General features: G+C 37.3%; 1 protein-coding gene across 1 annotated transcript in view; it reads left to right on the top strand.

The window, feature by feature from the left end:
• PRMT9 (protein arginine methyltransferase 9) overlaps positions 1–13326 on the top strand; it is a 37062-nt gene extending 23736 nt beyond the window's left edge. Inside the window, exons 9-12 of the mRNA XM_047717600.1 lie at positions 471–1185; positions 8155–8308; positions 12516–12638; positions 12940–13326. Coding sequence (XP_047573556.1) covers positions 471–1185; positions 8155–8308; positions 12516–12638; positions 12940–13155 — 1208 coding nt within the window. The 3' untranslated portion in view covers positions 13156–13326. The remainder of the gene's footprint in view (positions 1–470; positions 1186–8154; positions 8309–12515; positions 12639–12939) is intronic.
• The last annotated feature ends 1547 nt before the right edge of the window (positions 13327–14873 follow it).

Here is a 14873-nt window from a genome sequence, read left to right as displayed (position 1 = left end):
TTCTGGAAATTTCTTAAAGAATATCCCTTTAAGCTAAGGTGAGGGTTTGGTTATTGACCCCTTTCATTTATCTTTGTTATTGTTGGCTTCATTACTGAAGAAGATTAAGAGTCCCCTGGAACCCTTCCCCCACCCCCTAATATGGAGATGATGATAGCTAGTGATTGCACTAAAAGCACTGTAGTACTAGTAGTTGGGGTCTAATAGTAGAGATCTTGAATCTAATCTCTCTATTATGCTATAAGTTAATTGTCTTCAGATTTAAGTTTTTGGCTAAGAAAGCTGGAGGGATTTTTCCTGGCTTTTGTAGGAAATGAATAAATTAATTCACTTAATTCTATTAAATCAATGGATGTAATCTTTCCTGTAGTGATTTCAGAATAGGGGAGGGTGGGAGAGTTTGTATGATCCTCAGACTTATAAATATATTCATCAATTACAATTTTTTTCTTTCTTACTATTTTATGGAGACTACCGGATAAAACGTGGGGACCATGTGATGATGGAAGTGTCTTGTCAAGATTGTTACTTAAGAATCCAGAATATCAGTGTTTTTGGTCCAGAATGTGAAATGGATACTGGAAAAAATTTTACCAAAAATAAAGACTTGCTCACTTTAGGAAGTGAGGCTGAACTCTGTAGTGCCCTGGCTAATCTTCAGACCAGTAAACCAGATGCTGTAGAGCAGACATGTATATTGGAATCCACAGAAATTGCTTTGCTTAATAACAGCGTCTATCATGAAGGCTTTAAAATGGCAATGAGAAAAGTATTGTCTTCGTTGACTCCAGAGAAACTGTGTCAGGCCATGGACACTCAGTGTCAGAATGAGATGAGCTGTGGAAGTGAAGAGAGTAATTCTCAAGAGATCATCCCTGAACCTTTCTATGTGTTAGATGTGTCTGAAGGCTTCTCTATTCTGCCCATAATTGCTGGCACACTTGGGCAGGTTAAACCTTACAGTTCTGTGGAAAAAGACCAGCATCGTATCACTCTGGACCTCATATCTGAAGCCAATCACTTTCCTAAAGAAACACTTGAGTTTTGGTTAAGGCATGTGGAAGATGAATCTTCTGTGTTGCAAAGGCCAAAATCAGACAAGTTGTGGAGTATCATTATATTGGATGTCATTGAGCCATCTGGGCTCATTCAGCAGGAAATAATGGAAAAAGCAGCAATATCCAGGTAAAACACAAAATACAACTTTTTGTTTTTGAGCTTAAATTCATGTAAATTCTTTTATTCTTTAATGGCGTAGTTGTACAAATGAGTCATGATCATGTATGTTCCTTAAACATTGCTTTTCAGGATATGTGACATTATCCCTTTCTCTTTGTGTGCATGTCAGTACTCATTTTTTTTCATCTAAAGGAACACCTTCTCTATAGGTGTGAAGAAGAGAGCCTGCTTTGGGATTGGACTGCCTGTATATAGTATAGAGAATTAAGTAGAGGTTTGTAAGAACAGAAAAGATATTCAGGGTAAATAAGGAAAAAATCAAATCTCATCTTTATGATATAAGAAATATCTTAAATGGGGCACCTGGTTGGCTCAGTCAGTAAAGTGTCTGCCTTTGACTCAGGTCATGATCCCGGGGTTCTGGGATCGAGTTCCAGGTCGGGCTCCTTGCTCAGTGGGGAGCTGGCTTCTCCCTCTTCTTCCATCTCATGCTCTCTCTAGCTGTCTCTGTCATTATCTTTGTTTCTATCTCTCAAATAAATAAATAAATAAAATGTTAAAAAATACCTTTAAGAAACATATAGTACACATTTGATGGTATATTGGTAGAGCAAAGTGCTTCTTATAAACAAGTCCCACTCTTAGGTCTTAAAATCTTTATTTTATAATACAGTTTTCTCTCCAAGGTATTTTCCCTTCAGTGTTGGTTGGTGGAGGCAAAAATTGACCCCATATTTAATATTGAAAGCAAATTCAACTAAGCTTCAAAGTTCTTTAGTTGTGCTGCTCAGATCTGAGTGCCTATTGGCCATTTGTATATCTTCTTTGGAAAAATGTCTCTAAAGGTTCTTTGTCAATTTTTGAGTCAGATGTTTTTTTTTTAATTGAGTTTTAGGAATTTTCTGTGTATCTGGATATTAATCTCTTATCAGATAATTGACAAATATTTTCTCCCATTCTGTGGGTTGGTTGCCTTTTTACTTTATTGAGAGTATCTTTTGATATGCAGAAATTTAATTTTTTGATACAGTCCACTTTGTTTTTTGTTTTACTTTTGTTGCCTGTTTTTGGTGTCATTTCCAAGAAATTATTGTCAAATGCTATGGTCTAAAGCTATTCTCTTATGTTTTCTTTTAAGGGTGTTTATAGTTTTAGGTCTTATATTTAGATCTTTGATCCATTTTGATTTAATTTTTGTATATGGCATACAGTTAGGGCCCAGCTTCAGTCTTTTGCGTATGGTTATCATATTAGTAGAAAAGACATCCATTCCACATTGAATAGTCTTTTTTTTTTTTTTTTAAGATTTTATTTATTTATTTGACAGAGAGAGCGAGAACGAGGGCACAAGTAAGCAGAGGGGCAGGCAGGGAGAAGGAGAAGCAGGCTCTCCACCGAGCAGGGAGCCGGATGTGGGGCTCCATCCCAGGGGCCTGGGATCATGACCTGAGCCAAAGGCAGTCGCTTAACCGACTGAGCCACCCAGGGGCCCCTCACGTTGAATGGTCTTGACAGCCTTGGCAAAAACCGTTTTACCATGTATGTAAAAATTTATTTCTGAAGTCTTTAGTTCCATTTCATTGATCTACATATCTGGTCTTTATGCCACTACCATCCTATTCTTTATAATAAGCTTTATAATAAGTGTGTTTTTAAGCAGCTAAGCCTTTTTTTTTGTCGTGGTGGTAAAAAAAACAACATTAAATTTATCATCTTAACCATTTTATTTTTATTTATTTTTTTTTTAAAGATTTTTTTATTTATTTATCAGAGAGAGAGAGGAAGAGAGAGTGAGCACAGGCAAACAGAGTGGCAGGCAGAGGCAGAGGGAGAAGCAGGCTCCCTGCCGAGCAAGGAACCCGATGTGGGACTCGATCCCAGGACTCTGGGATCATGACCTGAGCCGAAGGCAGCTGCTTAACCAACTGAGCCACCCAGGCATCCCCATCTTAACCATTTTAAAACAATATTTTATTTATTCATTAGAGAGAACATGGTAGGGGGGCAGAGGAAGAGGGAAAAGCAGACTCCCCACTGAGCAGGGAACCAGATGCAGGAGGCTTAATCCCAGGACCTGAACCAAAGGCAGATACTTAATTGACGGAGCCACCGAGGCATTCCTAGGTGGAAAAATCATAAAACCATCATAACCATTAAAAATCATTTAATGATTGACCATTAAAAATGTTTAAAAATCATAACCATTTTTAAGCATACAGTTTAGTAGTACTAAGGTTTATTCACATTATTGTACAACAGATCTGTAGAACTTTTTCATCCTTGAAAACTAAAACTATAAGTACAAAACACTAATTCTCCTTGCTGGCAAGCCCGTGGCACCCACCTTTCCAATTTCTGTTTCTATTTTTTTGAGTACTTTAGATACTTCATATGTAGAATCATATGGTATTTGTCTTATGTAACTGGTATATTTCACTTACCATAATATCCTTAAGGTACATCCATGTTGTAACAGGTAGCAGGACTTCCTCCTTTTTTTAAAACTGCCTAATATTCCACTGTATGAAGATGCCCGTTTCATTAGCCATTCATCTGTTGATGGACATTTGAGTTATTCTGTCTTTTAGCTACAGTCAATAATGGTGCGTGAACATGAGTGTTCATATATCTCTCTGAGAGTCTGCTTTCAATTCTTTTCATATATATCTAGGGGTGTGGTTGAATCATAATTCCGACTTCAGTATTGCAGCTTCCTTGGTGCTATGGCAAGTCATGGTACTAGAGCTCACCCTAATGTCTCTCTGTGGTACTGCACACCCATGCTCCTTAACCAAGCCAAGTGATGTCCTTTGTCTATCAGAGATCCCAACCGACTCCCATTTTTTGGTCACTGCTTAGGTTCATGCAAGAGAGAAACTAGTACCTTGGACAGCCCCCCACCCAAAGTCAGAATGTTGGATATATGCTCCAACATTTTTTTGGAGCATATATCTTTTTTCTTCCCAACAAGAAGCAGGGAATTTGGAGTTCTCTCTTGATTGTACTATGCTGTATGTGCTTGGGGAAGGGACTATGGCAAGTAAATGTGATACATTTTCCTACCATTTTCCATGTTGTTCTTTCTGGCTGTGCACTGGCCTGGGGTATAGGAACCTCCTAACTGGTTTCTAGATATCTCAGAAACAGTTTAGTCTGTGTGTTTTTGTTAAGTGTCTCTGGGGAGAGGTGAGTTGGAGGCTTCCTATTCACCATTTTGCTTATATGGTCATTTTCCCTGTACTTTATAATAAGTTTTGAAATTGGTAAGTGTAAAACCTCCAACTTTGTTTTTGTTTTTTTCAAGATTGTTTTGACTATTCTGGATCCCTTGAAATTCCATATGAATTTTAGGATGGCGATTTTTCTGTTTCGGTAAAAAATGCTGTTGGGATTTGATAGGGATTACATGAAATCTGTAGAGTTCACTTTGAGTAGTATTTACATTTTAACAATATTTTCTTCCAGTCCCTGAATGTGGGATATCTTTCAGTTTATTCACGACTTAAAAAAAAAAAAATTCTATTTATTTATGTGAGAAAGAGGGAGTGCATGTATGCGCAGGAGTGGGGAGGTGGGATGGGGGGGCACAGAAGGAGAAGGACAAGCAGACTCCTAACTGAGCAGGGGGTCTGACACGGGGCTCAATCCCAGGACCCCAGAATCATGACTTGAGTCGAAGGCAGATGCTAAACTGACTAAGCTGTGCATTTGCTCCTATTTGTGCTTTCTAGCAATGTCTGTAGTTTTCAGCCTGTAACTCTTTAACCTGCTTGGTTAAGTTGATGCTATTATAAGTGGGATTGTTTTCTTAATTTCCTTTTTTGGATTGTTCGTGCTAGTTTTAGAAATACAACTAATTTGTGTGTGTTGATTTTATATCCTGCAACTTTGCTGAATTTATTAGTTGTAACATTTTTGTGTGGAATCTTTAGGAGCTTCTAAATATATGATAATGTTGTCTATGAGCAGAGATAATTTTACTTCTTCATTTTTAGTTTCAATGACCTTCATTTTTCTTGCCTGATTGCTTCCTTTAGGACTTCCAGAGACTATGTTGAATGGAGGTAGTGAAAGTGGGTATCCTTGTCTTATTTCTGATCTTAGTGGGAACGCTTTCAGTCAGTCACATTTTATTTAAATGGAACCTTTAAAGGATTTTTTAAAAGTTATAAAAACAATTTAGCAGACAATGTGTTCTGTGTTATAATAGTGGGAAACAACTTATGTAAAGCTACCAACTGCTCTTAAGAAAAATTGCAACAGTGAAAACAAGACTGCTGTTTTGTCTTTATAACTTTCACTCTTACTTTAACATTTAGTGTGTGTCTCCTTAGAACAAAGGCTTCCCTCCCCACATATCACAATAAAATCACACTCAGGAAACTTAGCATTGATAAAATGCTATTGTTTAATATATAGTCTATATTAAAATTTCCCCTGCTGTCCCAGTAATATCCTATATTCCTTTTTCTTATTCCCAATCTAGGTTCTAATCAAGGGTCCTGCATTGCATTTAGTTGTCATGTCTTGTTATAGTTTGCCATTCTGGTTTTAGATACAGTATTTTTAAATGGTTGAGAGAATCAGTTTAGTAAAAGACAGAAGAATTAATGATTTGAAGCTAATTTAAGAGCAGAAATGCCAAAGTGGTTTTGAGGAATGGGTGTTTTATAGAAGTTTGTCAAGATTTTAATGACCCATTCAGGGAAACTACATAGCATAAAATTTTAGTAACTTGTAGGATAAATGTCTTGGCAAAACCAGACCTTATCCTTGTGTTATTATAAACAGATCCTTACTAATCCTGTGTACTTAAGAGGAAAAATTTACTATGAAAGATACATATGATAATATGAAGTCCATTTGTCTATAAATAGCCTGTCCTAGAAGTTCAGGTGGAAACCAGCTTAGAATATTCAGTAAAAATGAGGGATTTAATGTGTGACTGTAAATGTGGCAAATGAAAATAATGACTTGGTTGAAAGTCCTTTAAAGTATTCTCCCAATTGCTTCATTTGATGGTAGTAGAAGACCCACTTACTGCCTCATGCTTCTCACAGCTGAGGGGTGAGGAAGTAAGACTGTATAGGTGGACATGGGAGCTGCCTTGGTTTAAGAGCCCTAAACTTCACATAGGAACTAATACCTCCTGTAGGTGTAGCAATAGGGAAACTTGGTTGCAAGATAACCACCCTGAGGGAAGCCAAAAGATGATACAGCTTCCCATCAGGTGCTTATAGTTTGTTCATGGTTCTCTCAGTCTAGATGCATTCTACCTACTAAGAGGCAATTAAAAAAATCTTTGTCCTAAACAGTGTTGCTGATCACACTAAGATGGCTGATATTCTTCCTTTATGGGGTTTCCAGGGAATCAAAAGGTGAACCCAAGATCAGTTGTAGGAGGAGAATGGGTTTTGTTAACCCTTTACTAATACTCTTCCTAACGTCCTTTACTAGAACATTTTGATTTTAAATTACATTTTTTTCTTTCAGTGTTTAACTTTTTGTTTTGAAATAATTTCAGGCTTACAGAGAAGTTAAAGAATAACAAAGAACTTTTAACAACAGCAGCAAAAAAGAATTTTTAACATACACCTTATAGCCAGATGCACAAATTGTTACTCTTTTGCCACATTTGCTTTATTATTCTCTCTGAACTATTTAATATTTTTTAAAAGATTTTAATTATTTATTTGACAGAGATCACAAGCAGGCAGAGAGAGAGCAGGGAGCAGAGAGCCCGACGCGGGGCTCGATCCTAGCACCCCAAGGTCATGACCTGAGCCGAAGGCAGAGGCTTCAACCCACTGAACCACCCAGGCGCCCCCTCTCTGAACTATTTAGAATAAGTTCCAGATATCACGTTCTCTTACCCCTAAATACTTTGGTGTATATTTCTAAGAACAAGGATATTCATTTATATAACCATCATGCAGTTGTCAAAATCAGGAAGGATGGCCACAATACCTATGTCTAGTGTACAGTCCTTCTCAGATTTCACCATTTGTTGCAGTAGTATCCATTATAGCTTTTTTTTGTTTCTGGTTCAGAATCCAGTTGAGGATCACATACAGCATTTAATTGTCCTGTCTCTTTAGTCTCCTTAATTCTGTAACAGTTCCTAAGTTTTTCATGACATAAACGGTTTTGTAGAGTGTAGGCCATTTATTTTTTAGAATGTTCCTCATTTTTAAAAAAAAAGATTTATTTATTTATTTATTTGACAGATAGAGATCACAAGTAGGCAGAGAGGCAGGCAGAGAGAGAGAAAGGAGGAAGCAGGCTCACTGCTGAGCAGAGAGCCCGGTGTGGGGCTCGATCCCAGGACTCTGGGATCATGACCTGAGCTGAAGGCAGAGGCTTTAACCCACTGAGCCACCCAGGCGCCCCATTTTTTTGTTTTTAATTAGGTTTGGATTATTCATTTTATTTTATTTATTTTTTATTTTTTATTTTTTTGGATTATTCATTTTAGAGAGGAATCTTACCCAAGTCTTGTCACATTACGAGGCACATAGTATTGCTTTATTCCATTATTGTTGATGTAATAATTTAGATCAGTTGGTTTAAGTTGTATCTATCAAGTTTTTCCACAATAAATGCTATATTTCCCTTTGTAATGAGTATGTCATTTGGGGGATGGGCAATACTTTGAGACTTTGTAATATCTTTTTCCTAATAAGACTTTCAATCACTAGTTTTAATATCAGTTGATGATCTTCCTAAATCTAAAGACCTATCCATCCAGCCAGCTGGTGGTTTTTCTCTTTCATGGATCAGTGGCCACTTTGACTTTTTGGGAAATTATTTTCAGTGGTTTACTGAACTACCAGCCACTCTGAACTACCAGCCAATAACATAAAGTCTATTAGATTATGTACAATCTGTAGCCCACCAATTCATTCTGATTTAGTTATTGGCATTTATAAAATGTAAGGAATCAAGACGCTTTTTAAAATATTTTTCCTTCTCTAGGTGTTTGCTACAATCTGGAGGCAAGATCTTTCCTCAGTATGTGCTGATGTTCGGGTTGCTTGTGGAATCACAGACACTGGTAGAAGAGAGTGCTGTTCAAGGAACAGAACGTACTCTTGGATTAAATATAGCACCTTTTATTAATCAATTTCAGGTAAGTGTTTAGAAGTTCAGCCAGGTGGCTGTTACCCCCATCTACCTTATCTTTCTCTGTAGTTTTATTGAGACAGTGTGTTTAGCTGGATTCGGATGGTAATCAGTGTCCCAGAGCAAAGGAATTTATGAGTGAAAATCAACCTAGAGATTAGAATAGCCAAGGAAGTCTGTTGTTTCTACTGACAAAAGGCTACAGATATTCCTCTGAACCATTGTTACAAGTGAAAAATAGGGTCCTAGATTTAGTCTTAGGAAAAAGGGTGCTTCTTGTCTAAAACAGAAGCAGCCAGAGAAAGACTGGCATTCTAAACATGAACCCTTAATTATATTGAAACCTCAGGTTAGCAGGTGATAGATGTAAGCAGCTAATGTCTAGACAGTCAGACTGCTGTGAGCAAGAATGCAGAAACCTAGGAAACTGGAGCTCAAGGCAAAGGGGTTAGTTGTTATTAGGGAAACAAGGACCCAAGATTTAGTGCTGGCAGAGGCATTAGCCTCAGAATACAAATTTGGGAGTTAAAATCGTGTGAGTGGGTAGAGTGTCTAAGGGAAGAGGTTTGGGGTTGAAGACAGAGGTAGGAAGTAGGTGGAATACTGATATGTAAGCCAAAGCAGAATTTTGGGAAGTAGATACATATTTAAAGAAGTGACATTTAAAATTTTTATCTAATGGCTATACATAGTAAGGCTTTGAATATACATTTAGATCTGTGAATAGTACTTGCTCAGCAAATATAAGTTTTTTGAGAAAATGCTTTTTTTCCTACGGCTGGCTGAGATTTAGGTGTTTGTTTAATCTCAGATTTTGGAGAGTTTAATAAGGAGAATATACTTATCAGAAGACAAGTTTAGGAGCACCTGGCTATTTCGGTTGGAGGAGTGTATGACTCCTAATCTCTAGAGTCTACATGTAGGGCATAGAGATTACTAAAAAATAAATCAATTAAAAAAAAAAAAGAAGTTTTGGTTGTTTGTGTGGTTCAGAAATACCACTATCTCCTTTCTAGCTTATTCCCTCTTGATTTTGGTGTCTATAATTCTTTGATTCCATCAGAATCTATGATATTTTGATCCTGCCATCATTTCACTGTATTTCCTCCCTTCCTTAAGAGTGTGTATTCCATGGTCTATATACTTTTCATATATCCCTTCTCTTTAGTTTTTGTACTAGGAAAATCCTACCTTGGTTAAATCCAGCTTTCTGCCTTCTCTACACCAGTAGCCCTGCAGCTGAATATGCAGACTTTGGTCTCTCTTCCGCTTGTGACTACTCATCTCAAGAGGCAGGTTGCCTGGTAGTTTTACATTTCCTGGTCCACTTACTCATTTTCTTAGGTGATATTGTCTCCTCTCTTCTAATATGAGAATTATCTGTTACATAGACAACTGAGTGAACCAATGAAACAAAATGAGAGGTGTTAAAAAAAAAAAGAAAAACTACACAGTAGTCCTCCCTTATCTAATGGAGGATACTTTCCAAGACCCACATTGAAAACCACCAGATAGTACTGAACCTATCTATACTGTTTTTTTCCTAAACATACCTATGATACAGTTTAGTTTATAAATTAGGTAGAGTAAGAGATAATAACTAAAAATAGAAGAATTATAATGTACTGTAATAAAGCTTACAGGGATGTGGTCTCTTTCAGAATAGCTTATTGTACCATATTCACCCTTCTGTGATGACGTGGGATGATAAAATGCCTCTCGTATCCTCTCATTAGTATCCTAATGAGATCATGTGAGGGAAATGATGTAAGTGTTAGGTTACTATTGACTTGACAGTTTGTCAGGATCCTCTGCTTCTGGACCTTGGTTGACTACTAGTAACTGAAACCATGGAAAGTGAAATCAAAAAGAGGACTGTACAGAAAATAACGGAAATTTATTCATTCAACAAATGTGTAGCATATTTGTGCTACTTTAGGTTTTGGGAATATAGCTGTGAATCTAAGAGATAAGTTCCTGCACTCATGGAGCTGTTCAGATTGACAAACAAGAGATAGATAATAAACTAGTAAAAAGATTAGAATGATGGTGGTTAAAAGTGCTATGAACATAAAGCAGGTTATGAGATAGGGAATGGGGGTATGTGATAAACTATTTTATATAGGTGATGACTAAGGAAAGGACTCCTGGGTAAGCGATATTTAAGCAGGGAACTGAAGAAATAAGGAAGCAAACCATAAACAAGTTAAAGGACCAAAAAGTGCAGTGGCCTGCGGCAAGAGCATGACTGGAGTGTTCAGAAACAGCAGGTCAGGTAAAAGATGCAGACAGAAAAGTATTAGGAGCCAGATCTGCTACAGCCTTTTGGTCTTATGAAGACTTTTACTCTGAAAAGGGTGGGAGACACATGTCAGGTATTGAACAGAGGAATGACACCGTGTATCTTGTTTTGAAAGTTATTGTGGTTGCTGTGTTAGAAGTAAACCACTTGTGAGAGCAGGCGAAGGTATTACGGTAGTAATCCAGGTGAGAGGTGATAGTGACTTAGACTAGAAGAAGTGGTAGGAGTGTGGAGGTGGTGCCAAGTGTTGTGATTATAGAGACATTGGAAGGTAGGTTGTGGTAGATAGGATGTGGGGTATGAAAGCACCTGGAAGAATAGTTATCATCTACTGAAATGGGGAAAATAGCATGAGGATCAGGTTGTGTTCATGCATTTGTGGGATCATTGAACAGTAGGATAATAATTCAGAGAAAGATTGAGGCTAGAAATAAAATTTGGTACTTAAATTTGATAGATGAAAAAAAAAGAATTGGTAGATGATATTTAAAGCCCGAGTGAATCACCTTGGGGCTATGTAGAAAGAACTGAATTCATGAGAATTCATGAAATGATGAGCTTTAGATGGGAAATGTAAGAATTAGCACAGATACCAGGAGTGGCCAGGAGGCTAGGTTGAGAAACAGGAGTGAGGATGGACTATGAGGGTTAGAGGGCATGTGATGAGAGGTAACAGGAATCTAGAGCTTCTTCTGGTGATTGATACAAACGAGGATAAAGGACAATGAGTCCTGGAAATGGCATGGAACTGCTGTGTTGTTATGGCAGGTAAGGTTGGATGCCTTCAAGGATGCTGAGGGGGAGAGGTTGATAGATCTGTGTCCACTGCTTCACCATGCACAGTTGCTCTAATATTTTACTCAAAAGGAAAGAGGGTACTTTCTTTCTTTCTTTCTTTTTTTTTTTTTTAAAGATTTTATTTATTTATTTGACAGAGAGAGATCACAAGCAGGCAGAGAGGCAGGCAGAGAGAGAGGAGGAAGCAGGCTCCCTGCTGAGCAGAGAGCCCGATGCGGGGCTCGATCCCTGGACCCTGGGATCATGACCTGAGCCGAAGGCAAAGGCTTAACCCACTGAGCCACCCAGGCGCCCCAAGAGGGTACTTTCAAAACAGGTTCCCGGGGGCCCCTGGGTGGCTCAGTGGGTTAAAGCCTTTGCTTTCGGCGCAGGTCATGATCTCAGAGTCCTGGGATAGAGCCCCGCGTCGGGCTTTCTGCTCAGCAAGGAGCCTGCTTTCCTTCCTGTCTCTCTGCCTACCTGTGATCTCTGTCAAATAAATTAAAAAACAAAAACAAAAACCAGGTTCCCTTTTTATTTCAAATGAAGAGGCTAAAAGTTGCTAGTAGGAATGTTCCACTGATACTAAAATTGATGGAACACATTATAGTGGTGGCTCTCAACCTTGACTGAACTTCCAGAACTACTGATACCTGGATCCCAACTCCAGATTGATTGGAGATGTGGCCTGAGCAGTTGGGGGCTTTTAAAACCTCTTCAGGTGATTTTAACTTGGCAGCCAAAGCTGAGAACCATTGCTTTATACAAATAAACTTTATTTTCCGAGTGAAATCCACTATTAATTATTTGGTTGAATTTGGCATATTTTCTCAAATAGTTGTACTATTTGCTTATTAGTTCATCTTTCACACATAAGCACATCCTGGGTTTAAAATTTTTGGAGCTATTTCGCTTTAGTAAAAATTTGTGTTCATCCAAGACAAGATCTGTAGATAATTGAAAGTATTTAACCTGACTAAGCCTTGGTTCGTTCATCCTTACAAAACTGGGAATTAAATGAGGTATTAGATGTATAAAGCATTATATCCTACTGATGCAAGTATGAAGTAAGCACTAGAGGGTACATGGCCACAAAAATAATTGAATAAAAGTGAAAAATTTGTATTTTCTTTAGGTACCTATACGCGTATTTTTGGATCTGTCCTCATTGCCCTGTATACCTTTAAGCAAGCCAGTGGAACTGTTAAGACTAGATTTAATGACTCCATATTTGAACACCTCTAACAGAGAAGTGAAGGTAATACAAAATGATTATTTTTTTCATATTTAGAATTGTCTTAAGCTAGGTAATACTTAATGTACACAAAATAGTATTTGCCACTTTCTTTGACAATTTAAATGCCATGTTTTTTTCTAAACAATATCTAAAAATGAGCTTGGGTAAATACTAGTGAATATAGTAGATTGGTATTAATTTGAATTGGGTGATTAAATCTTTATAAAATTTGGAGCTAAAATTGACTAAAAAAACATACTTACTTATCCAGGTCTACTCTACTTACTCTGATAAAATTTTCATGATTTCTTAATTTTCATAGGTACACATTTGTAAATCTGGACAAGTGACTGCCATTCCCTTTTGGTATCATATGTACCTTGATGACGAGATTAGGTTGGATACTTCCGGTGAAGCCTCCCACTGGAAACAAGCAGCAGTTGTTTTAGAGAATCCTATCCAGGTGGAAATGGGAGAGGAATTAGTACTCAGTGTCCAGCACCACAAAAGCAGTGTCAGCATCACAGTAAAGCAATGAAGAGCAGTTTTCTAATGAAAAAACTGTCCAGGTAGAGCAGCAAGTACACAATTCTGGTCTGAATTAGTAGTGGAATTGTAATGATAAAATGGGGGTATAAAGATTTAATTCCTTGTAATGGTCAAGTATTTTTAAAAATTGATTAATAAAGTATATTTAAAAGATCTTAAAGAGGAGCATTATTACGGAGATATTGCTGCAGACTTCCTTTCTCAAAAAGGTTGTCACTGATTTTCCAAATTGGCAGTTTGTTTTTATTGCTTAGTTATACTTCACAGTGGTTTCAGTTTTGCTCAATACTCTAGTCTGCATTCTGTAGCTATAATGATAAGGGATCTGAGTCCCATCTTCATTATCCTATGCCAGTAAGTAGAGCAAAACTTTTAATTTTTAAGGCATCTTGGTTTTTTTAAGTCCAAACTTCTTAATTGGGATACATCAGAAATTCGGCTGCCATTAAAGACTGAGGGTTATGGTTACCTGTAAATTTGAAGCCTGCTTCTCTTAAATACTATACTTCTGAAACTCCTTGGGTTTTGTGTTTTGAGAATGCAGACTTCAATTAAGAATTTAAGCTATACGCTAAATCTAAGAGAGTAAAAGTTAGGGATGAAGTAAAATCTGTAGGAGACAGCATTTTTCCTGGTCTACTTTGGCAAAGAAAATTTAAAAAAACTTGTAAATTCAAGAAAGAGCTAAACCCAAACCAGTGTTTTTTAAAAATTTTGGTCTGAATGCATAGTAAGAAATATATAATTGGCCCAGATTTTAAAGACTTGCAACAGGGGAGATTAATAAGACTATCGTGCCTTGTATTTACTGTGTGCTCTTTGTAAGGAAGCCACAAAGAAATTAAGATGCACTTTCTCTCTACATTGCCTATTCTCATCGCTTTACTTTAAATAGAAGTGTTTTTAAGAGTGGAAAGAATGAAGACTGCATTTAATTATTGTGAACAGTACATAAATGTGAATGTGTGTGTGCATAAATATATGAAGCAAAGATTTTGAGAAAAATATTTATTCTTGCTATTTTAACAACCTGCACTGGCACTTTCTAGATTTCAGTATATGTTAAACATTACCCGGTGGGTTGTGATTAGCAATTAGAGAAACTCCATCCTAAGTAATAAATATCTCTGAAATAGCACCTCCACATCTTCTGACTAGGGTTTAATGAGTAATTAAGAATACTCAGCCTAGCTTTGTTTGCTGACACCCTTAAAAGCACTGAGGAAAAGTAGACCCCATTTCTTTTTTTTTTTTTTTTTTTTAAGTATTTCATTCATTTATTTGTCAGAGGGAGAGAGAGCACAAGCAGGGGGAGTAGCAGGCAGGGCAGGCAGGCAGAGGAAGAACCAGGGTCCCTTCCAAGGAAGGAAGGAGTTCAATGCAGGACTCGATCCCAGGACCCTGGAATCATGACCTGAGCCGAATGGCAAACACCCAACCAACTGAGCCACCCAGGCATCCCTAGACTCCATTTCTATCACAATGTTCTTACTTATTCTCCTAGTCTTCTATCCAGCTTATTTTCATCTGAAAGTCATGGATAATCTATTAATCTATTACCAGTGTTGCAAATAGGATTTTAAGAGAGTAGTTGTTTTAAAGATTAATAGTAGGTCCTAGGCTAATTCTCCTAAAAGGAAGAGAAGATACAGGTGTCTTTTCATTGTAGGTATGCAATTTCTAAACTTTAATCTTTCTGGACTTCTT

The sequence above is a fragment of the Lutra lutra genome, chromosome 2 (assembly GCF_902655055.1).
Source record: "Lutra lutra chromosome 2, mLutLut1.2, whole genome shotgun sequence".
NCBI classification, from domain to species: Eukaryota; Metazoa; Chordata; class Mammalia; order Carnivora; family Mustelidae; genus Lutra; species Lutra lutra.
This window is presented reverse-complemented; position numbering and strand designations above follow the sequence as displayed.